The sequence below is a fragment of the Aphis gossypii genome, chromosome 1, assembly GCF_020184175.1.
Source record: "Aphis gossypii isolate Hap1 chromosome 1, ASM2018417v2, whole genome shotgun sequence".
In the NCBI taxonomy this organism is placed as follows: Eukaryota; Metazoa; Arthropoda; class Insecta; order Hemiptera; family Aphididae; genus Aphis; species Aphis gossypii.
The window spans coordinates 32,262,861-32,289,643 of record NC_065530.1 but is presented as its reverse complement, the minus strand read 5'-3'; the positions used below and the strand labels follow the sequence as shown (position 1 = coordinate 32,289,643).

At 26.0% G+C, this 26,783-nt stretch overlaps 2 protein-coding genes across 4 annotated transcripts in view; one reads left to right on the top strand and one right to left on the bottom strand.

The window, feature by feature from the left end:
• The window catches only part of LOC114132275 (protein cappuccino-like), a 51,025-nt gene extending 32,796 nt beyond the window's left edge, over positions 1–18,229 (top strand). For 2 of the 3 annotated variants that reach the window (XM_027997686.2, XM_050197669.1), the window contains exons 4-19: positions 9,668–9,828; positions 13,025–13,127; positions 13,222–13,316; positions 13,564–14,707; positions 14,787–14,907; positions 14,970–15,102; positions 15,183–15,273; positions 15,342–15,403; positions 15,539–15,748; positions 15,860–16,007; positions 16,621–16,791; positions 16,895–16,987; positions 17,209–17,260; positions 17,350–17,505; positions 17,586–17,661; positions 17,729–18,229. In XM_027997686.2, coding sequence (XP_027853487.2) covers positions 9,668–9,828; positions 13,025–13,127; positions 13,222–13,316; positions 13,564–14,707; positions 14,787–14,907; positions 14,970–15,102; positions 15,183–15,273; positions 15,342–15,403; positions 15,539–15,748; positions 15,860–16,007; positions 16,621–16,791; positions 16,895–16,987; positions 17,209–17,260; positions 17,350–17,505; positions 17,586–17,661; positions 17,729–17,758 — 2,846 coding nt within the window. In that variant the 3' untranslated portion in view covers positions 17,759–18,229. Of the gene's footprint in view, positions 1–7,220; positions 7,321–9,667; positions 9,829–13,024; positions 13,128–13,221; positions 13,317–13,563; positions 14,708–14,786; positions 14,908–14,969; positions 15,103–15,182; positions 15,274–15,341; positions 15,404–15,538; positions 15,749–15,859; positions 16,008–16,620; positions 16,792–16,894; positions 16,988–17,208; positions 17,261–17,349; positions 17,506–17,585; positions 17,662–17,728 lie in introns of those variants that run through there. The other variant, XM_050197670.1, reaches the window with a different exon arrangement.
• A 543-nt stretch (positions 18,230–18,772) lies between these two features.
• Positions 18,773–26,073, bottom strand: LOC114132265 (stress-induced-phosphoprotein 1). The gene is made up of 11 exons (XM_027997673.2): positions 25,807–26,073; positions 25,419–25,628; positions 25,073–25,350; positions 22,922–23,108; positions 22,360–22,486; positions 21,421–21,563; positions 21,174–21,351; positions 20,177–20,338; positions 19,994–20,097; positions 19,774–19,937; positions 18,773–19,680 (listed from the first exon to the last, which is right to left on the bottom strand). The coding sequence occupies exons 1-11, from the start codon at positions 25,807–25,809 to the stop codon at positions 19,608–19,610; spliced, it is 1,629 nt and encodes a 542-aa protein (XP_027853474.1). The 5' UTR covers positions 25,810–26,073; the 3' UTR covers positions 18,773–19,607.
• Between the last annotated feature and the right edge of the window lie 710 nt (positions 26,074–26,783).

The following is a 26,783-nucleotide window of genomic DNA, read 5'->3' as shown; positions in this document are numbered from 1 at the left end:
ATACGGACGTTTTAGTGAATGAATTGATGTTGGTTATAACTATGAATTCGGAGGGTTATGGGAAGAAGCGAAATATTTCTATGATGTGATCACTCGGTTGTTTTTTTTTTTTTTTTTTTTTTTTGTTTTAGTAAGTAAAATTTAGTAAGGTATCTTAGAACATGTTGCAAGCATATGTTTTTTTTTTTTAAGAAAAAACATTCAAATGTTATTTCTATAACCTTCACGTTTTGACTTCACGCTAAATTCAACATCAAAAATAATACTATACCTATCCGGTGACTTTCGTTTTTATTTTATTTTTTTTATAGTCAACGATTTGAAAAGTAGCTTGTCAGACTTATAATGAATACAAATAGATGTTTATATTTGATCGTAAAATATGATTCAGTGTTGGTAATTACCAAAGTACCTACGATTTAATATGCGATGAATTCAAATTATTACAGGTACATTAGATACAATATATTATTAATATATACTTAGTAGCATTTAGCATTAGTAGCTGATTAGAAAAATATAATTTCTATAAATAATAAATATAAATAATTACAATAAGCTGTGGTCGCATTTTTTCGGTCCATACTATTCTTGCTCCTGAATAAAAAGGTTTAAAATAAGTTTAGAAATAAGTACAAATGACCCGCATAACTTTTTTAACGTAATTGCATCAATAACTATCAATATAATGATTATATATAAAATAAATGAAATATATTTTAAAAATAGCAAAATAATATTAGCTAAACTTAACAAACAAAATTAAATTAATTATAATTTATTTATATTTGCTATTCTTATATAAATTCACAAAAATAATCATAATATTAGTAACCATAAAAATATGTTTGAAAAATGCATATTTAAATTCCTAGCATATGCATAGTTATTATAGTAGTTACTAGTTACTTAATAAACAGGTTAAAAATTAAAACTTGAAACGAATTTTTTGTTAGGTAACTAAAACTTAGGTATAATAATAATTGCAATAAATATTAACGTAATAGTAATGATTAAATTTTCATAAAAACATGTTATACAAGTTGAAATTTAACGGATACCTACCTATATTTTAATAAAAGCTAAGCTAGAAATATTAACTCTTTTTCTAATGTTTTATTTGTTTCTCAGAAATACTTGAACTAATCGATGTTACTTATATGGTCTATACATACAATAAATTATCGACTTAAGACTTTGAATACACAATCGTTGTCAGTCAATTATATTGTTATACTAATTTTAATGAATTTACCTTTTCGTACTTATTCTACGAGTACATTATATTATGAACCTAGTAGCTACCTCTACCTATACGGCTATACCTATATTGATTGTATGATTTAGATTGTATGTATTCCCTAATTAACTATTTATTCTAAATATGATTGAATATCCATAAATGGATATTGTATAACTTAATGATCTTACATTCTATTGTCTATCATGTTAATTAATATGTATATCTTTAATTCATTTCAAAGGCGTTAAAAATAATTATAAAGCTATAATTGCAGTGAATAAATCATAACCTTCCTCAAAAACTTGTTTTTTATGCTGTTGACATAATGACATACTTTAATCGTAAATCGACCGGTTATAGTGTATTTTAATAGTATTATAATTTATAAGTGAATAAAAATAAAAATCACAATAATAATTATCTAATGTAATTTTTATTGCAATTAATATTTTTAATTATTATTCGTTAACTTATCAACAAATATTAGTTCGTTTTCAGATTACATCAATTGTATTTATGATAATTATTTATGTGTTTAACAAATTACTATTTTATATTACTATTTTTAACACAAAAATATTTAAGTTGAATTTCTAAATATTAAATCTGTTAGCTTTAAAAATTATTTAACCACAAAATATAATACTTTAACGTTCATTTTCAAATGAATTTATTATTATTCATATTATATATATATAGATTATTTTACGTATACTTTTTTTTCATGATATTTTAAGCATTAATTATGCTAAATAATATATTAGATATAATTATATTTAATAATTATAAATAGTTGGTAGTTTATTTCATCTTTGCAGACTAACAATTCAAATACTAATATAATATACGTATGGTGTCCATTATTTTTTTACGTTTGCCCAGTTAAGTCAATACATATCTATTTATTGTATAATAACAATATAAATAAACAATCATAGCTTTTAGTTTTTTCGTGAAAAGGGATAAAAAATATATCTCCTAAGTGAATCGTTAAACCTTCCACGCTTAAAATATTTATATTTTATGATAAAACGTTTTTTATTTAATAAATATATTAATAATTTATTATTTAGTTGATACAAACAAATTAAGGACCAACGATTGCAGTTATTTTTTAATTCCTCTCATTGTATAATTTGTATTTATAATATGTGTTAATAATGTGGCATTTTCATGTTGTACACTTTTTTTAAAAAATATGTTCCTTATTTCATTAGTAATTTTGTTATAGGATCAGTCATAATTATAATGTCTAGGTAAATATTATTAAAATATAAATAATATGAATTATTTTATTATAAATGTGTTGTATAAATTAAATTTTAAAGTATACATTAAGTTTATTATTAGTATACTACATATATATTTTATTTTTTTTAAAAAAATATTCTAAACAAACTATGGAGTCATAATAAATATTATACTGTGTACATTCTGAGATTTTGAAATACCACATGGTTTTCTACTGTATGATACAGTACAAAAAATACGTATGTTATAACTGACTCTTTAAACAAAAATGGTTCTTATATTGTTTTGTAAGTCTAAAAAAAATATTTAAATAGCTTCACATCATTGTTATTATTATATGTAATAGAATATCTACAAACTAAATATTTATAATACGTATAACCTTATGATTCCGTATTCTCTATTTAACGGTCTGAGATTTCCGTCAGATGGTTGACTGGATAGTATTTGGAATCGATTACCGTATTATTATTTTGTGTTTCGGTGTACCTATAATTGACGGACGGACAAACCTGACAGGTGTGAAAAGTGCACAAGCGAGTGCATCAATATACTCGTTATACAGCTATTATTTGTTCTTTATTCTCTATAGTGGTATTTTTTTACGAGTGTACATGACGACTGACTGGACATTGATTAAAAAAATATAGGTAGGTACCTACTAGCTACGGTGTTTTTTTTAAGACAACAATACCGGCATATTCTATTCTTAAAATAAAATAAAAACATATAATATATTTAAGGCTTTTATCATTATTGTATTTACAAATTTTTTTCAATGTTCGATACATACATAATTGTTTTTAATATCATATTTTTTAGTGTATCGTAATAATCACTTATTGTTTATATCTATACTGTATATTATATACGTATCAACGCATTAAAACACAAATGTTTGAAAATTTAAAATATCAAGACGTTCATTTCATTTAATAATAATTTATCCATCGATATTCGATACATTTTTAAGAAGACATTTAGATTAAAATTGATACAGATTGTGCTTGTACATTTATTATTACTCAGCAATAATAAAATGATTAGATCTACAACGATCTCATTGTCAGCGACCTTTATTATACACACTTTAATGTAAATCGTTATGAAACTGATGATTCGAATAATATGTACCTATATAGGTACGTGATAACCACAGGCTAACTTTTACTATTGACGGCCTACATAGAAGGTGCATATTGTTAAAATAAGAAAAATGTAATCAGAAATAAAACAAAAACGAAAAATGAATTGTTAACAAAATAATACCACTGTATATTATACATTGTTGTTCGGCCAAGCAAATAATTTACTTGAGATTGCGTGAGAAATTATTATAATTTGTTATTAAAAGTCTTAAATATGTATATGTAGAGTTCTGTAGATATATAGGTATGTATATTATATTATATAGGTACAGCTAAAACGAAATAAAAACAATTTTATTTCCACTATAGGTATACCATTGAGTGCACCTATCAATACTATATATATTGATGGATTTAATTACAATGTAGTGTGTGAGTGTGTTGTAATATTCTAAACCCTACCCTACAGTAATATAATATATACATACATCGTGTATATACTGTGTACGAGGCGTAGTTTGTTGACCGCATTTACAATAGCCATGCATAATAACATTAACTAAAGAACTTATCATAAGTTGCAATCATCACGGATCATCGGTTTTGTCGATCACGAATATATAGTTTTAACCAGATAACACAATATATTGGTATTAAATTCCAAATACAATTTTCTATAAATAACAGATATAATTAAAAAAAAAAAATAAATAAAAAACCACTGACTATCTACCGTATGATATTTACTCGAATGACCTAATACATTTTTAAATTAAACAAATGTTTTATACAAAACATAGTACAAAACGCATAGTAATAGAGTGAAATTGTTTTCATTAATTTTTATCATGATTCTGTGTTGTTGAAACTTGAAAGTCGGCCTGGAATTTTGGTATCTATTACTCCAAATAGAACTTTCCATTTTACATAATACATAGTAAAATACTAAATTACCATTGATTAAAATAAGTGCAAGGGTAATAAACACGGTTAACGATTCGACCAGTTAATGTATTATACTTAATTCAATATTATTGATTTTAAAAAAGTTGACTTAAATGGTACTACTGTACCAGTGTAGAATCGAATAAAATTCATAATACTGTTAGTTTTTTAATGATAATATTTTGGTTAACTACAATCAACAATAACAGTAAAAATAAATTACCTATACGATAAAAAATAAGATCTTTTATTCATAAATATTAAGTGTATCATAAAAATTATATGTCAGTATGATATTTTTTTCAATACATTTAATATCTATCTATGTATGATTAAATATAACAACCATAATAATTCCTTATGGTTTTATTTATACATATTCATTCAATTTGAAGGTAGTTAATATAATAGTATAAATCATAGCAATCACATAATAGCTTATCGTTCAATCCGGCTTGATTAAATTCATTCTAACTTAGAATAAATGTTATAAATAAAATATTTATAGTGTACAATTCAAGATCTTATTTTTTATTTATCCAAGTATAGAGTAATAAGTAATTTAAGTTCATTTTTATAGGCAAGTAAAAAGTACCTTTTTTTATGCGTTTTGAACCGACGACCGGAAGGGGACTGCTTTCGCATTGCTTCCTTCCCGAGTAAAAAGTACCTATAATGTTTAAATGTAATGATTTTAAATTACACATATTGTATCCAAGGATTCAATTTTTTTTTTTTTTTTTTTTTGAAGGAAGCTAGGTAAACCCAAATAACAACCACTCCTTGTGCAAACATATATAAGACAAAAAAAATATTAAAATTAATTTTACAAATAACATTAAATAAAAAATTCAACATCATTTATATAAATATAGGTATGATATGGACGATAATATTATGGTTTATCCGATACATCATCTTATTCTTCAATTCTTGTACAACTATACTACCTAATGATAAAGAAATAATTTTGAATAATTTTCAGAATTTTTCGTTGCCAATTTATTCCTAATTCTTCTTTCACCCCCTCATTTATAACTCTTTTCGCAAAAAATATAATATAATTTGTTTAAAAGCGTTATTACATCTTAGGAATAGTAGTACAGTCACGTACCAAGAAAAAGAAACGACTAAATTTCGTTGACGAACAATATAAATGTCTGTATGCCAATGGAAAACTATTATCTACATTCTATGTATTATAATGAATTGATTATTCATAAAAGCATAATTAATTATAGTTGACCATGAAAGGGCAGCTGTAGTATAAAAAAAACACCGAGCGCAAGTTTAAACTTCCAAACTCATGCTCCATTTATAAATTAAAATCGTGTGCTGCATCATGTTCCAAAAGCTATTAATCTAATTCAAGAAGTCCATTTGTCAAATGCAACCATATTTTAACTTTCTAAGTAATATAAATATAACATCACACATTCACGCATGAATAAAAAAAATCAAATTAACCTGTATGCTGTACGTCTATACACCAAGTATCGAGAGAAATAAAAAAACTGTTTTAGTAGGAATAAAAGCAAGATCAATATATTATCCCATCACATTAACATTTAAAACTTTAATACTGCCTAAAAACTATCTCAATATTCATAATATAATAAAAAATATGATAATATTAATAATATAATAATTATAATATTCATATTCAATTTCCATAATCCTAACTCACTAGACAAAGTAAAATAAAATAAGATGTCTAGGTAAACTCAAACATAATGAACACATCCCCGGGGGAAACTCCTAAGTAGTTTATACCTATAACGACCAAGTTATACGTATAGATTCCCAATGAATAAAAAAAATAACCTAAAGTGTGCCTATTTTAAAGTTTCATGTAAACGTAAATTATATTCTTGTCCACTTTATGAGAACTTTCAAATAAAAGGCAAATTGTAATCCAAATGTCATTATCTCTTCTCATTATCAACCGATTTGATTAAAAAATTATTAACTGCTGGTCATCACTTTAAAAATAATATAATTTAATATAATTTTTTTACTATTAATTTATTTATACTTATAAAACCAACTGTAAAACGTTTTAAATTCAATGACGAATGACTCCGCCAACCACGATAAAAATAAATAAATAATAGTTATTTTTACTGTTATAATATATATATACCTAATATTCCTAAAAACAAACTTAAACAATCGAACACAACTAAGTCGTCTATACTGCGCAATAAAGCTATAAATTATTATAATATTCATATATGTATTGAAATACTTAATTTCTAAAAACTATTTAAAATAGTGATAAATTATATGTATCTCGTCTAGAAAATGTAGGTACCTAACCACATTTTTACACCTACATAAAGAATATATTATGTACTTGGAATTTCAGTGTACACTTCTCCAGCCCTACTACGAGCACTATACATCCTTATAGTAACTTTCTTCAGTTTTATGCCATAGTAGGGTAGGACTATCGCAATTCCATAAACGGTACAAGGTCTAATGTCTATGTGTTATTTCAACTGAAATACAAATTTACTGTACCAACATAATAAATAGGCCAGGGAGTTTATTGCAATGAGTAAATTCTATTTGTGGTGTTTTATTCATGTTTTAACAATCTGTGTGATTTGGATATTGTATCTATGCATACGATTTATAACCAACTTGCAACCTACAAATTCATTTGTCGTTTCATAAAAATATATTTTATTATATATTTGATCTTTTTTATGCATGAGTACGACATTCCTGTAAAAATGCACAGGTTAACAAGTTTGATATATTGCACACATTATTCCTATAGACAGTTGAGTAAGTACCTACCAACGATTTAATGTTATTTATTTATACTGCTATTAATGTTTGAAGTGTAATATACAGGTATTACCTATTATGAACTATTTTATTAATTGTTAATAACTTTTTTGAGTTAAGTTTAATATTTAACGATTTTACTGCAAAAGAAAAAAATAACAATTTAACGGCATCTCTTAAAACGGATATTCTATAGTACCTATAATATTATAATTATTGTTATTATTAATATTACTATTATTATTACTATTATATCTTACTTGCGTGTTTTATTGATCATTGGATTTTTTTAAATACCTAATGAAGAATTGAAAAATTTCTCTTAAAAGTATAGTAATTTTAAGAAATATTTTTGCTAAAATTGGTATACTTTGGCATAACTATAATAATATAATAGTTAAAATGCATATTTCAGTTCTAATTATGTATATAATATAATAATATAACGTTTATTGTATTTATATGCGATGGATATATTAAAATGAATTCGAATGCCCTTCTTTCACCGCAGACAAGAAATCCTGTCGGTAATATTTTTGCGTGTATAATAATCGCGGTCTGCGGAAAAACAGATAGGTACCCTCCAGCTACAGGTAGCAGCCCGGATGTCAGCTTATTTAACATAAAATATAATATTATATTATACAAATGTACGTTCGTGTGTAGACTCGATATTATTACGTTTGCGGCTTTAAGCGTGTATAATATGTATTAAATTCTTAATCGAATTTCGCACAGCAATTATTTTTGACCGAGTACTTTCCATTGTAATATTGACTCGTGCAGTATATATATATATATGCTATATTACGTTTATTTTATTTTTACGTTAAAAATATGTCCAACAGACATCTGCACCGGGCGTCCTTGAATTTATTAAAATTATGATTGTATAATTACGACTATATACGATATGTTTTTTCTCGACTACTCCAAAACGAATAGGTATTTAAATAAACACATTATAATATTTATATATATATATATATATTATATTATATTATACATATTATAGTCGTATGATATTGGCGAGGATGACGGGTCCAGTTATTTACTTATCGTGCTTATCCGCGATATGCTCGTCCATATAATAATGTATGTAGTTAGATACTCTACATTACAATTATTATATACCTTATACCATCATACAAAATACGAAAAACGCATGCCAAAAACGCATTTAACCGCCGCAATTCGCCATCGTACCTCTGCAATAATATTATAATCACTATAGTGGCGCATTATTATAATATACGAGTATACCTAATAGTACCTACGTACACACAATATATTATAACTCGATGCATCACGCCATAAAATAATAATACTTATAAAAATATGTTTTTCTCGTCTTCTCTCACGCTCGGCGACGTGGGCATTACTATGCACGCCAAACGTGCTCATCCTATTTTCTTCTTCAATAATGCATGTTATTCATTATTTGATTTTTTAAATTTTTAAATATACCTAAGTACCATACTTTCAAATTCTTGAGAATTTTGATACTACTTGTACTACTCGAGGAATATCCTGTGGAGATTTAAGTTTATATTTTTCAAATAACTACTGTCTTTTTATACAGTAAGTTATTTAGTAAATAATTTTTCTGAAAATGTTGACGTACCAACCTATCGAAATCTAAATTCAAACGAATAGTTTTCAAGTTATCTAACTTTGTGTATTCAGTATTATTATACTCATAGTCATAGTCCATAGTATAATAAGTTTGGAAACTATAAGGGCTATAAGGGCTATTGACTTGAACTATTTATAATTTTATAAAAATAGTCCAAGTATAATAAATTCAAGAATTCGATACGACATTTATTTTATATTACTGTAAAACCATTTTTAAGGACTATTATCCTTATTACAAGTATTTTTTCATCTAAAAAATTACTTGTTCGAATTTTTTTGAATTATTGTTACATCAACACTTTTTAAAAAATTAATTCGCTAAATAATTTGTCACAAAGAAGGGTTAGATTGTAAGGTATAAGTTTGTATCATTACAAAAGTCACCCCTGCAAGTACAAAAAATTTCAAGTATTAAAATATTTTATTAAAGTACCTATTAAATTTAAAAATTTCAAAAATCAAAATTTGAATAAATTTATTAATCGATGAAAAAAGGCGGTATACATTCTCGGTGAATCACCCTGCATTGTTCATAAAATGTATACATTAGAATACATTTTTACAGTGTAATGCGTATTATTTTTATTTTTACTTATTTGCAAATTGCAGTCAAAAACGAGTTTTTACTCCAATAAAGTCGTTATTGTTTTTATGATATTATGATAACTGTCTAATGCCGTGGATATCCATTTTTTGTTTGACGTAGGCCAAGTGCTGATAAACTGGCTTGTTTCGTCGTTCAGTACGGAGGAACGCCGAAGGGATGCCCGGTTACTGTTGCCTCAAATCTGCACGGATCTGGTGACCGCGGGTGTCATCAAACAGATACAAGACAAGGATGCTACGGTAGCCGGTGACCTGTTTAGAGTGAGTGTAACTTTTTATAGTATATTATATGCATATCGTATGTACCTACTTAACACAGTAAACAGTGTAAAAATATTATGTGCACATCGTATTACGATGTTAAGTAAATAGATACATAGGTCATAGACATTATACAGCTGCAACGAGAGGACCAGTGCAGTATGTTGCATAATTATTGAGTGTGAATTGCGGTTTGGTGCAAAACAATTTTGTTTACCCAACAGACTGTACATATAGGAGTATTAGGAGTAACATATTGTAAATCCTTGGCGGACAATTTTTAAAGGATACCTATGTAGAATATAAAAATGTTGTTCTCATAATAGTTATCCTAAATTTATGTTACAATGTATGTTTTAGTGTATAATATTTCTAACTATTATCATTGATTTTAAAATATATTATAATATTTAGTATACCTAATATCTAAACAAAGTAATAATTCGGCCTTTTCCATTTATTTACTACAAAATATTATATTTTACCAGGCATCTTGAGTTTATAGCTACTTGAAGTTGGTCGTTTTTTCGTAATTTTTACACTTTCTTTGAATTTGAAGCCTATCCAAGGTGGTATTATTCAACAAGTCGAGGGATATTTTCGATTTTTTTTTTTGTCCGATCACAGCGCAGCGACGGGGACGTCACTGCTCAACAATTTTGATTTTCAAATGGGATCTTTTCCGTAAAAAAAGTTATAGTACCTAGTGAATAAACAGAAAAAATCCAATAATTTACCAAGCATGTTCACTCACGTATTGTTTCATTAAAAAATGAATACATTAAATTTTTTTTTTTTTTTAATTTTTAAATAGAATACAATAGGTATAGTAAAATATTATTTTAAAATACTTAAGCGTTGTGTAGGTACCATTTAAAAAGTGCGTCGTGTTGTGATATCAACATTTTTATTTTAAATTACAATCACTCTTATTTTCTGAAGATGATTTTTTGAAAAATTCTTGATGAATTCAAATTTCAATTTGAATAAGTAGTTTTTGAGACCTACAAAAAATAATATAGGTTTGGAAGATATGGGGTTATGATGATTTAAAAATTATATTTTTATATTAACATTTAATATTTGGAAAAATTTAGGAAAGTAGTATTTTGTAAAGCCTTTTTTAAGGACTATTATGTATTTTTTAATAATTTAGAAACTACTGGTTCAAATTTTGACTTGATTACATAAGCATTTAAAAAAAAAATCATCAGCTTCATGATTTATAACCAGAAAAGTTTGGTTCTTATTTTTTTTAACGAGATTTGTATTACCACAAAATTATTTACACCAATAGTATGAAAAATTTAAATAAAATCATTTTTACTGAAAAAAATGGAATGAGCATACTTGGTAAATCACTCTGTGTATTATAATAATAGGAGTTGTTGAATTTTTTTTTTTTTCATTTAGTTGAGACAAGATTCCTAAATACGTTACTGGATATAGGAGTCATATATACGTATTATTAATTGTTATATTATAATGTTAATAGTTTATAAACAGTATATTACTTCATCGCGACACACCTATAGTTGCATTTATTATTTATACAAGTACTCACGACACATTTAAATTAAGAATAGGCGGAGGATAAAACTGCCGCCCAACACAAATTTCGCATATTTAGCGTAGAATTAGGTACATAAAAACACTCGTTGATGATAATTATATCTCACACCGCAAGACGTTTAATATTCAAAGAAATGTACAGAAGTTAGGCTAGAGTGGCTAGACAGTTTATGGGTTGAGTAATAGGTATGGAACGATTTTAGAATATTAAAACCTGTCTTATTAATTCACAGATATTAAGAAATTATCACTTTATATTGTTTTAAACGCCGAATGCATGACATAATAAAACACATTTTGTATGTTTTAAACTTTATATTACGAGTACAGGTAAATACTATTAATTATTATATACGTTTGTATTAAAATAAAAAACTTATTTTCTATCAATTAATATTTTTCTTTGAGTATTAGAATAATAGGTATTTTTGTTTTAAAATTAAATGTATAAATAATAATTTTTTAATTAAGAATTAGATCAATGTATTTATAGAAAACTATAATTTTTCTGTAATTGTGATCTTAGTTAAAACTCAATTATTTTAAATACTTAAAATATTTAGAAATTGGCTGTAACAATGTAATTTTAAGTAGAAGTTATACTTTATTAAGAAAACAGTTAACGTATTGAACGATTTAATATTATGTACTATGTATACAATTCCAATGAAAATACAAATACTAAAAAATACTTTAGAAATATACGTAATTATAACTATTGTATTATTATGAATAATTTATTGACCTAATAACCATTCTGATTTTAACAAGTACCTATTTGAAAAAAAAAAATGTTAATAGTGATTTGTCTCTGGCTCTTCCATTTTATTAAATTTATCAAGGACCTTTGGGTAGTGTACATGCTTTATTTATGACAAACTCTGAAATATTTTAAACTATAACTATATAGACGAGACTGTATAGATCAACTTTCGTTTTAGGTATTCTCAGTCCTCTTACTTTGGAAATAAAACCAATAACAACTAAATTATTACCGGTTTAGAATACCTTCATGAATCTCGTAATATTATAGCCTTGAAAAATTATCATTAATACACAATAATCTATAAAAATTACTCTATATGAAATACATAGTTGATCTTTATATAGTGATTAAATAACATTGTAATTTTAACTGTATCTACAGAAACCCTAAGTATAAATACTGCAGGTCAGTATATTGTCTAGTTACCTTGCACAATTGTTGTGTACTTAAAATAATAATAATTGTTTGATATTTATAATGGTTCTATTACATTTCATGTTACTGATTTCAATAAGAAACATTAAATAATATAATCCATATCCATTTGAAGTCGGATAACTTATAAAGGGAAAAAATAAGATCTAATCGATATGTGGGAAGTCTGTGGGCGTTTTCCATAAATTAGTATCAGGTTTTTCAAATGACAACCCACAAGACTGTATTATATTAATAAGTGAATATGTCACTAAATAATACTATTATAATATGTATAGTTGTAAATTTGTAATACAATATTGTGATTAAACAATCCCACTTACAAGTGTTCTTTATACATCGCCTATCGTCAACAATAAACCAATGTGAAACTAATATTAAATCTAATATACAATCTAATATGCATTTGTGTTTTATACTTAGTCGGATCTCATGTACTACTGGGCTCGTTCTGAATTGGTTAACACCCCATCGTCGTCTCCGGGGCGTATTGGACAACCGGCATGGTTAACGGATAAAAATTTAGGTATTATTCATATTATATTGTATAAATTATAATAATATACAAATGCATGATATCTCTTTGAGTATTAATTTTTTTATTTAATAATTTGTCAAAGGTGGTGTTGAAAACTGTAAAGATGGATCAGCGTTACAAGCGTATTCGAATTCAGAAGAACTACAAGAAATACAAAATAAAACAGTTTCAAAACAGGTATTATAATATAGATTATCATATACTTATTACTTACCTATAATATTCTATTTACAATATAATATACATAATATTCCCTATCTATGTATTGGGTTGTATTCACTATTTAAAATTTTTCATAGTTTAAACATATTCTAAGTAAATATATAATATGCATTTAAGTATTTTGTATATTACATAATAAACAGCAATGACTTTCGTTTGTTGGACGACTATTAAAGTTAGATTTTTATTTTAAATATTTTAGTCGCCATTTAAAAACGGCATAGAAGCAATGCACAAAGATGGCATACAAGATTTGGAAAATATATCTGATTATACGCCTACTAAAAGTCCTAAACCAACTAGTTTACCAATAAGACGCAAGAAATCGTTAACTTCGTTATCTGATAAATTGTCAACTCTATCAATAGACCAGTCAAATATTCCTGTCAAACAGACAAATGGAAATACAACCGATGAAACAGTCATAAAAAAAGTTAATGGTATCCAATCACCAACTAAAAGGACATCGATTTCATCAACGCCTAACCAAATTACCAAAGATACTCCATCTTCATTACCGAGTTCTAATGGTGGCGATTCCTCTGTGTTTTATACTCCGGTCGGCGTTAATGATCCAACGTACAATGGTTTGTCTCCAATAACAACGCCGAAAAGTTCCTCCCTTAATAAGATCGTCTTCGGTGGTCTAACACCAATTTTTGATCCAATAAGTGAAAATAGTACGATTGTTCAAAATAATGATTCACTTTTAAGTTCGCCAGAAGTCGCCATAGAAGCTATTAAATGTGATTTTTCAACAAGTTCACCGACTTTGAAGAATGAAAGCGATACAATTGACGAGAAACAAATATCGCCAGATGCCGCTTTATCGTCACACGTCAAAAGCGACAGTCAAGTTACATCGACAATAAATTCTCCTAAAGATAATGTTAAAACTGCACTATCTTCACCGCGTTCTGAAAGTCCTGTTTCCTCTGTAACATTCCACCCAATTCCAGAAATCAGTACTTCACTTCCTCCTCCACCACCACCTCCACCACCACCACCACCTCCACCACCACCACCACCTCCACCACCACCACCACCTTTTTCTCAACCCGAACTTACTGGAAGTCTAATCCCACCACCACCTCCGTTACCACAACTCCCTAAGAGTACTATTCCACCTCCACCTCCCCCTCCTCTTCCAACTTCTACAAGTTGTATACCTCCTCCGCCTTCACCTATATTATGCAGCACGCCAAGTGCTATTCCACCTACACCAACACCATTATTAAACAAATCAGTTTCTGGATTCAATGGTCCTCCACCACCTCCACCACCAATGACTGGTCCAACGCCATTTCCTGCACCACCTATTGGTGGTTGGAATGTTCAACGCGATCGTGAGTATTTTTTCATTGAGTATATAATTAATTGATATTTGATAAAATAACTAAAAGTTAAATGTTCATATTAAAATAGTATTACGTAAAAAACCAATAACTCCACCGGTACCTATGAGACCTTTATATTGGACAAGAGTTATTTTGAAAGAACCTATTGTTGAAACATATACACCAACAACTCCAGATTCACCAGACAGGTAAATATAAAAATTTAGTCGGTGTGAAATTTAAAAAAAAAACTAAATATGAACTTTTATAGTTTAAAACCACTGTGGAGTGATCTAGAAGAAGCTCCAATACCGAATATAAACGAGTTTTCGCAGCTTTTCTCTCGACAAGCGGTAGAACCAAAATTAGCAAAAAAAAAGGTGCAACTAAAAAAAAAGACAGAGGTAAGTTGTATGTTTGTAGTAAAAAAGTAAAAAAAAAAAAAAAATATTCTTGTTTAAATATTTCCTACATAATTGTATAGGAGTTTAAACAATTGTTGGACACGAAGAGATCGCGAAACGTTGGCATATTAGCACAGAGTTTGCATTTGGATTTTTCTGAAATCGAAAATGGTAAATAATAATAACGCTTCAACATCGATCTCGATTGATTTAAACGTTGCTCAATGTTTGTTTTTCAGCTCTTTATAATTTCGATACGTCTGTAGTAAGTGTTGAAGTACTTCAACAAATCTATGAAGTGGTAAGTACATACCTATCAAGTACATAATATACCTATATATTAGTGTGAAATGATCAACAAATACTTACTATTATGGCATTATTCGAGTTTCGTTTATTATGTACACGTGTTTGTGTTATATATGTTGTTAAACAGTCGGCGACAGAAGAAGAATTGGGATTAATTAAAGGTCATGTGGCATCTCATCCGGATCAGCCACTTGACAAACCAGAACAGTTCCTGTTAGAACTCAGTGAAATACCACATTTTGGTGAACGCGTCGCGTGCTTAATATTTCAATCCGATTTCAATGACGCCTTGAACAACATAGCAAGCAAATTGAATAACATGAAAGCCACTTCTGGGGTAAATTTTATATACGAAATAATCAAATAAAACTATAATTTTACATACCTAGGTAGTAGGTACTATATAAATTATACATTCTCATGATGTTTATTATTATACATAATATAGTTTCTAATGACTTCTGAGGGTTTAAAAAAAGTGTTGGCCATCATCTTAGCATTGGGAAATTACATGAATGGAGGTAATCGGCAACGTGGTCAAGCAGACGGATTTGGTTTGGAAATCTTACCTAAACTTCGAGATGTCAAAAGCAAAGGTAAAGAAAATATTATATAAATTAAAAAAGGACGTTCTCCTTGTATGGTACATGTTACTTTTGAGTGTGCCTCTTAGTTTAGTACATATCACTGTAATAGATAGGGTAGGTATGGTTTAATTTATTTTATTTTATTATTTAAATTTAAAGTACCTACCTGTCTATATTTTTTTCATTTTTACAACGAAATCGATTTTGTTAAAATTGGTTTTGCGTAAATATTTCCGTTTTCCGTACATTTTTTTGGTTTTTCTTAATTGTTTTAAAAACAGATTGACTTCCCTAAGTAGGTACCTATACATAGTAATCTATCTAGATTAGAAATTTCTCAATGTTTAAAGTTGAATTTTAAACATTATTGTAAAACCAATACGTTAATAGTTTTTTACTGTATATCTGATATTACAAAAATTTAAAAAATTATAATTTTTCATATCGAAACACTAAAAAATCTAGCCGTTACCTATGCCTACCTTCTACTTTTCAATCAATCTAAATTTTTCTTCCATTGATAAAATGATAAGTTTAATAGGTAATCGTAAAAATAATTGTACAATAAAATATAATAAGTATCTCGAATGAGTCTCGAATTATAGCATTGAATGTTTTATAGATAACTCAATGACTCTGTTACATTTTATTGTACAAACATACATAAATGAATGCAAAGAACCAATGAAAGAATCATTACCTGTGCCAGAGCCCAGTGATGTAGATCGAGCAGCTCACGTAACTTTTGATGACTTGCAACAAGGTCTTAAAGAATTAAAAATAAAACTAGCTGGTGAGTATTGTAATACGTTTATTCACACAAAAAAAAAAAGACACTAAGTGTTAATATTTTAACCATGTAGATATTTAATATTAATTTACTTTTAATGTTATAGGTTGCAAGAAAAAAGCTGACAAAGTAATATTGTCGTCTGCTTATGATAGCTTAGAACCATTTAAAACAAAAATGGAATCATTTATTTCTATGGGTATAATATCATAACTCTCATTATACTAAGTATTTTTATTGTATAACTTGGAATACTTTTTAAATACGAATTAGTAATTATACACACATATTGATATTCAATTAAATAAATGTCATATGTATAAATAAACAAATAAAATAACTATTTAAAAAGATACAAGTTGTACAATGAACCCAAGATTAAAATTAATTTATTGAATAATAATTGTCTGTATTTTACAGCGCACAGACAATTAGAAAATGAACATGAGAACTTGGAAGAAAGTAAAAAACTGTAAGTACAAACTGCTTTAATATTGTATCGTCTTATGATAAAAATCTGTAGCTGATCAAATTATTAATTATAATTCTTTTTGTTTTAAGGTTTGTTAAGCTAATGCGATTTTATCAGTTCCAACCGAAGACCAGTAAAAGTCTCTTAGATGTTGCACCAAAAGATTTTTTCCCATTATGGTTACCATTCTGTACAGATTTCAAAGATTTTTGGAATATGGAACAACAACGAATTGTTAAAGAAAAGTAATGATTATCATTTATAATCAATGGTTGTAGTTAAGGTGTAATTATATGAATTTCATATCATTAATAATAAATTTTAGGCTTTTAGAAAGTAAGAGAAGAACGAAAGAAAGACAACAACTAGTTAGGACAAATAAGAAATCACTTGAAGGACTGGTAATAATGATTATTTGACTTATCTAAATTTAAAACAAAACTCTATATATATAATTTTTTGTTTTAGAAAAATCAAATTCAATCAAAATTTAAATGATTTCCTTAACGTCAATTTCAGAAATGAAAAATTATTTTTTAATCAAATTCAAGACTGAAAGAACATGTGTTGTTAATTATCTACTCTTCTGCATAGTTTAAAATGCATGTTAAGATAAAAATGTGTATGCGCAATCGCTTAAAAAAATCTTGAATGTGTTTATATTTCTTTTTTTCTCACGAGTCTAAATGTTAATTGTAAGTTTACTGTTTAAAGTTGAGAGTATACATGTTATTCATACTAACCACTAAAATATTTATATTCATACATACATTTTATCTAAAATATTATTTTTTTAACTGTTGGATTTATTGTAAAGACTGACTAGAAATTATAAGTAAAATCTTTATACTATTCATTAGTTGGATATATAAAATATATTAATTATTATATTGTGTCCTTGTACACTTCACTATACACTATTACACTAATGTATTATTATATAAATAATATGATTTGTAAAAATAATAATATCAATGTATTGTTTCTTATTTTTCCAAAAACCTTTGATAATCTGACCATAAAAACAGACAGCAATTGTCACCATGACAGTGCTTAGTGATTTTAAAATCATAAAGCATTTAATGATAGAAATATCGTGTTATATATTATAATGACTTAAGTATTCAATGAATAATACTTAGGTACCTACTTGATGATAGTTGACTTTTAGTTAAGTAAAACTGAGTTTCTAATTTAGAGTATGTAATATCCAAATAACAATAACTGGTATCTGGTTGCTTATATATTACACCTTTAGCATATTATGCTAATGCTAAATATATAATATGCTTATATACATCCAAGTACTAAATACTTGTATGCAAATCCTATATATCTTATATATTCACAAAATAACATTAGTACTATTTTTTAAATATCATAAAATAGTACAACAATGTATTCATGGATTTATAATTAACATTAACTTATATGTATTCATTGATTCTTAGATGTTTTTATGTATATCTTTTCTGTATAATTGGGTAAATATATTATACTATAGAAGCAGTGTAAAAAAAAAATAAGATATATTATCAGTAATAACCATCACATATTAACTAATAATAAAATAAATAATTACTTTACAAATTCTTAATTTGTATTAGGAATAAAATTATTAAAAAATTCAATACTATAAGTTATATTAATTGTACTTAAATCAAATTTTAAATATCTAAAAATAGCAGTTGTGAATAAAATATAATTTCATTTGAAAACGCAGCATCTTTTTACTAACTTTAAAAGTAATTATATCATATTTACTTTTAATAGTATAATAAAGTCACACATACTCTAGACTTAAACCGGCTAGATCTAACTAAAACGAAACATTTTTTTAGCTGACAAATTCAAACAATTTGAATATTTGAAACCAAATTACAGGTTGAGCGATCAGTTTGGTAAATGTGTAACACTCATAAAAATAAAATAGGTATTTTGATTTCTTTCAGTTCGATGGTCCAGCTGGTTCAAGTCTAGTGTGTGCGAAGAAGCTTTAAATATCAATAAGTTGTATAACCTATAATAATTGGGTTTAGTACTCATTTTTTAACTTAATCATTCATAATTTTTATTTTAGTTAACACGATTGTGTAATCTATATCTTATTCTTTGCAACAATATTCAAAACTAAAGTCACAGTTACACGTCATATAGAACATTATATAAAAGTTGAAAAATATTAAACAGTATTAAATAACCCTAAAATATCATATATTTCATGTTGTAATTTAATTATTATCATACCTAACTGTATATTATATAATTGGAAAGAAAATTCAAAAATATAATATAAATTTATAAAAAAGCATTTAAAGTAGTGTAAGATGTACAAACATTCTTAAATTTAACGAATGGCGATTAATCCAGACTCAATTAATTTTTGGATCTTACTAGCAATTTCTGGATTCTTCAAATGGCTAAAAATTATGAAAAAAAAAAAAATTAAATTAATAAGTACATAACTTATTAGTAACTATATAATATGTATTATTTATTATCAATTGACTTACTCGCTTAAAGCTTTAGGGTCATTCTGCATTTGTTCAAGTATAAGACGCATTGCAGGGTCTCTAATAATATCTTGAACTTCAGGATCAGCCATAGCACGCTTGCGCATTTCTTCGGGATCTGAATTTGCAGCTATAGAACATGACCGGTAACCTTCTAAGGCTTCCTAAAATTATATTTATATTAATTACATAATAAAATAAATTAACTTCATCAACTTACAGTATTAGATGAATCTATTTCCAATGCCTTTTGATATGCTGATAAAGCTTTAGAAGATTGTTGCATACCTTGTAAAATTTTACCTTTTCTTATCCATCCTTTTACTATAATACAATAATAAAATAAATTTATTTATGATTATAAAACTCAATATTTTTATTATTCAAAATAAAATATGCTTACAAAATTTAGGATCCAATTCAACACATTTTTCACAGTCTTTTAAACCAAGATCAAAAGCAGCTAATTTAGTATAGCAAGCAGCCCGATTACTATAATATTTAGGTTCATCAGGATTACGCAGAATTGCTTCACTATAAAATTTGACAGCATCAGCAAATTGACCTAAAGAAAAATTATAATTATGCTTTGTTTTTAATACAGATGAAAAAACTAAATAAAAATGTCAAAATAAATATATTAATTTTCATACATTATACAATGTCTATGTTATTTATACAAATATTCTATGTAATCGTTAAAGTACTAAAAAAAAAATTCTAATATTTTAAGAATAAAAATAAGATTTTAACACAACTTTTAATTAAGTATGAAAAAATTATTGCTACCATAAAGCTCAAAAAAATATCAATAAATAAATTTAAGAATTTTTACAAAATTTAAATCCAAGCATTCAAAGTAGCAACATAATTTTATCAAACTTTTAGATCTAAATCATAAAATGAGTATGTTGCTTTTAACTACCATAAAGGGACTGCAATAAACCTTATTTTAAAAATAAAAGATAGTAATAATTTTTTGATACGTCAGTATGTCAATAATAATAGCCATTGGCATTTCCAAGTCTAATTTATAAATGTTATTGTCCATATAATACAAATAAATGGTATATTTAATATTTATAATTGGTGAACTTTAGTACAAACAGGAACATATCAATAAATATATTATGGTAACTATTTTCAAGCCACATAAAACAATAGATTGAAAAACTGCAGGACTAAGGTTTGAAAAATATTAATTTTGAAAACAAATTCTAATTTATTGAAAATTATCTAAATTAAAACATAATAACCTTATTAAAAAAAAAACAATATCAATTTTTAAAATTAAATTATGTCTAACCAAAGCCCTGTTTTTCAGATAAGGTTTAAATATCATATTTTAGTGTAATTACTATGGTACCCTTAAATGTATTATACAACTGTGAAACAATTACCTTTATTGAAAAATTCATTTCCTTTTTCTTTAGCTTCTTCAGCTTTTACTGGGTCTACATATGCTTTGCGATCTTCTTCTTTTATTTTTTTCTCTAATTCAGAAATAATAGTCTTTACTTCTGGGGTTCTATGTTCTGACATTGATTTTTGAAAATATGTTCTTGCACTTTTGTAGTCCTTATTTTAAAAATAATAAATATAGTAATACAAAAATATAAGAATACATATGAATTTAACAATTCTCACCTCAAGTTTTTTATAAGCATTTCCAATTCTAGAAAAAGCTTTGGCAATTAATTTGAAATCTGCTCTATTTTCTCTGCCTACTTCAACTGCTTTTTCACACTGCTCAATGCATTTCTTATATTCTTTTTGTTCAAAATAAACAGCTAGGTATACAAATTCAAAATATTAACATTAAAACTTAGTAAGAGATATAGATATTTTATTTTACTATGTAAATAACACCTAAATACACAGAATTGTATATTTAATATTTAAAAAAATAACCTAGCTTGTCTCACTATAATTGAATCAATTGTACATATATATTAAACAAAATTTATTTTTACATTTAGATAGTTTAAGCTCTAAACATCTTTTTAAAATAGTATTAAAGATAACTACATATAGTTAATTAAATTATTTAACAAAAAAAATAATATTAAAATATGATCTTATAAATTGCAGTTATATAGTTTATGTTTTTGATAAACAGTCAAGTACGTACACAAAAACAATATTTGTGGGGGGTTCATTAATAAATTTATAATCAATATTTATCGATAAATGATGAATTGATATAAATAAACTACACAACTATTAATTTTCAAGGGGGGTTTGATCCCCCAAAACCCCCTCTATACGTACCTGCAAACAGTTAAAAATTGTTTAGAATATAGATACCAATTTCAATATAGTTTTTATTACCCTACATCTACATAAAATGTATAATTTGACTATCAGTAGTCTTTAATATAAAACTTTGATACTTCTATACATCTTAATATCATGTTTGTAAAATTATAACACATTTACAAGATCATGGTATAGCAGTCAATAGCTACTAATTATTAGTGGTATACACTTGGTATTACTTTAGATTAAAAAAATATATTATGGTATTAATTGTAAATTAGTTTTTTTACTACAAAATAAATTTAAATTAATATTGTAACATCATACCAGCAACATTGTTGTAAAAAGTCATATTTGTAGGTTCTAACTCAATAGCTTTATTGTAATGTGCAAGAGCTGATTCAAAATTCTTCTTTTTGTATTCTTCATTGCCCAAGTCTTTTTCTTTTTTAGCCTACACATAAAAACATATTGTTTAGCTATACAATAAATATAAAACACAAATAATAGAAAAATAAAAATTATTTGTCAACATTAAGAAAAGAAAATAGTATACAAGCATTGTACTATTAAAATATTAATTTAAGTTTAGATGATGATAAATATGATAGTACAAGACTAATACACTATATAAGTTATAACTAATATTATGTAAATATAATTTAATATACTAACATTTTCCAATTGTTTTAATAAACAAAAAATAAGTAAAGGTAGCATTATATTATTATCCCAATTAAAATTTAATAAAACCAGTAGTAACTGTCTAACAGTTCTACTTCTATTCTTTTATATATATTTTAAAATTAATATTTAAGGTTATAAAATAACTTATTTACATGTAATAATTAAACTAATTAATTTTTACTTTTAAAGATATCTCAATTACCTCTTTTTGTTCTTCTGTTAAACTTTCATCTTCAGATTTTTCAGGGGGCGGTGGTGTTGGTTCTCTTTTTTGTTTTGGAGGAGGTGGAGGTGACGGTTCAGTATCCATTTTGTCATCATCTCCCATTAAATTAATACCCATCATCACACTTAATGCAGCTGATATTCTAGGATCTTGCATATTCATACTATAATAGGACAATTTTAATTTATAAAAATACTAATTATGTTAGAAAATGTTTTGATCAATAAACCACTACTCAAATAGTAAAAATGTTAATTAAGAAAAATAAAGAATACAATAATATGTCATAATTACTTAAGAATTATTATTATTATCATTATTTTTTGTAAATTTTAATAACTATTTGCTAACTATACAAAATGAATATTTGGGATATAAAGTATAAACATTAAATGATTAGTATCTTTTCATGAGGTTAAATTTCAAATATATATTTAACAATGCATTATACTTAAATAATATATACTTATATTATGTATTTATTGCATTGTTAACATTTATTTAATATTTATCACTAATATAAAGTAATAACTATAAGCTCAAACATAAACATAGATATAATATTGAACATATTGTAAAGTTTCATTTGCATTTGCGTTTGCAGAAGTTCATACTATGATGTTTATCATAAATTCAAATATAATTCAGAAATTCTTTAATATTATAATTAATATAAGATATCATAAAAATGTGTTGGTGTTACTATGTTACCATTAAAAATTTTCAAATTATAATTCTAAAAAATTTAACAATAGGTTTTGTTGAAAGCTTTTTTCAATGAATAGCTATACTGTGTTAATCTTAAAAAAACGCTAACTAGGCAATTGCAATTATAGCACACTTATGAATACTTCTGTGCATAAAAGATTACTGCCTAAGGTTACTCATATATGACAGGATACAGAATTTAAATATCTAAGTCCATGTCATGAAAACTGGTACTTGCTGTAGTGGTTATTTAACAACACTAAATTTTTAAATTGTACAATAATCAATATTAACATACATAAAATAAGAATCATTGTCTGCTCAATGATTAACTTAACCAATAGATGAGGTGGTTAAGGATATGGTGAAGGACAACTGGCAGTTTATATGATGCAGATTATAGTAATTTTTACAAAGAGTTAAATAAACTCTGTTGATGTTTAAAATATTTTTTTCATGTTATATCTATCAGAAGTACGTTTTTATTGTATAGTAAAAATTTCTTTAAGTATCACCTATCTAACATTTTATTTTAACAATACAAATTTGAAAATAACTAATGATAAATACATTTTAATTATTGATATTACTATTAAAATATAAGTATATAGGTTTGTATAATATATAGTATTAGGTGTGAAGAATAAAATAATTTAAGAGTTTTTACCAATTAATGAATGATAAATCGAGAAACTTTTATGAAAATATTAATAGAGATAATAGTAAATAAATTATAGTTATTAATTATAATACACATGATGAACTAAAAATATTCTTCCAAAACTTCATAATAAATAATAATAAATTCAATGTTTGAACATTTTTATTTTTTTTTTATCTATTTTTATGTAACTAGCTACCAATTATTAATAACAATAATAACCACTGAAAAAAAAGCTATCAATTATTTTAGATATTGCACATGTTATACATTACTATTTTTATGAAAAAACCTCTCAATAACTATTTATTGATGCTTAAATCAAAATTACTAGATTGGTTCCATCATTATCATTGTGATTTCAAAGTAATTTATTAACAAATGAAGAAGTGGTTCCTAATATAATTTTAATGTTAGCAAATCATCATTTTTGGAGCATAATGTATATTTTCACTTTTACTAAGACAGCCTTCAAAAATGATATTTAATTAAAATACATATAAATTAGCTTATTGTCTAATTCTTTATTAATTCAAGAAGTAGTCGTGTACTCTACAAAAATTTGAAATGAACATGGAACTCATATTAGATTTATAATATTAAAAAATAATATATAAAATATTTATAATTTATCACAGCACTTATATTTTAATGCATTTCCAATTTTTCTGGAGATGGCTGATTAGGACATAAATATCATACAGCTTAACACATTAAATTCTGCGAATTTTTTTTGATATAAAATTTTAATAACTCACATTAGCTTTTGAGGGTCTCTTTGGCATTCCATAAGTAGACTCATGAATTGTTGATCATTAATCAAATCTTTAGTTCTGGGATCCTGTGCAAGTTTTAAGAAAGCTTCTGCTGGAAACATATTACTTCCAAAAGGAGATTGAGGAGTTTGTTTCACTTCTTTTAAGCCATCCAGCAACTGCTGATTACTAGGGTCAAACTTTAAACCTTCTTCATATGCTTTGGCAGCATCATCTTTACGACCCAAAAATGATAAAGCTGTTCCTTTTCTTGAATATCCCTAAAAGAAATGTTTTAAAAAAAATTTAATCATTATAGATTATAAATATAATATCTAGGTTGACATACTTTAGGCCAATCTGGTTTAATAGACAGAGTCTTTTCAGCATCTTCCAACGCATTTTGGTAATTGCCTTGCTTTGCATATGCAGCCGATCTATTACTATAAAGTACATGGTTGTTGGGGTCTAAAGCAATAGCTTGAGTGTAATCTAAAATAGCTTCTTCATAATTTCCCATTGCCAAGGCGGCATTACCTTTTTCCTTCAAATCTAACGCCTAAAAAAAAATTTTTAACCACATGTATGAATTAAATTGATATTTAGGTACTCCAATAATTAACTACCTAGCTATAAATATATATTTGTTATTATTACATTGGTAACATTTTAATTTCTAGTTTTAATTTGATTCAAGTATAAAAGTTTAATTAATTAACAACAATTATTATGCTTACCATAATTTAAAAGGTAGTTTATTCAGCTGATTTGATTTAAAAATATAAAAATTAATTATGAATAAGAAACTATAAGTATTAAATAGCTTGGTAAATACTATTTAATATAATGCTAATTCTGAATCGGACTAATCGAAGTACACGAGGAAGCGTTGTAACTTTGAATGATTAAAAATCCAAATTGAAACGAATAGGAACTCAATATCCTAAACAATCAAAGTACTGTGGAAGTGTGGAAATCGGAAGAATATTCTAGAAGTGTCAACTCTAGAATACTCGATAGTCGATACTCAAGAAGAAAAACAATCACCGGGCAGTGATACCAACTACCAACGTTTTTTCAGTTCAATAGTGAACCACTGCTTAAAATAATAAAATAAATAATAATAATAATAATTATTATCTACAACCACGGTTTAAGATATATAGGTTAACAATCGAGTATCGGTTAGGGTATCGGTCCGGGACATACAGTTCTCCTACAGATAGATAAGAATTTAGTAGGCGAGAGCATGGCTAAATAACTGTTATACGTTTATTTTTTTTGTTATTAGTTATTACGAAGTTTTGCCAAAGCTACACTTACATCATGTAGTATGTACTATGACACATGCAGCAGAGTTACTAACACCCATTACATCTCCAGCACTAATTAAAAAAGATCCTGTAGCAATGTAGCATAAAATCTCAGAGCTAATAATAGTTTTTGTGTAGGTGTTATGGCATGATTTCTGTAGATACATAAAAAAAAAATCAACGAGTATTTTATTTGGACTAATTTTTGAATAATGTAAATACTACTATATTACCTATCTGTATTTGATGATATAGTAGGGCCTATCATATTTAATATCATCAGAACCGTTTCTTTAGATAATCTAAAGCGATTTTTAAAATCTAGTTCATCCCAAGTACTAAAATGATCAACCCTAGTTCGTACAGTATACGATCTGCGCTGATAATTTAAATATTCTTGA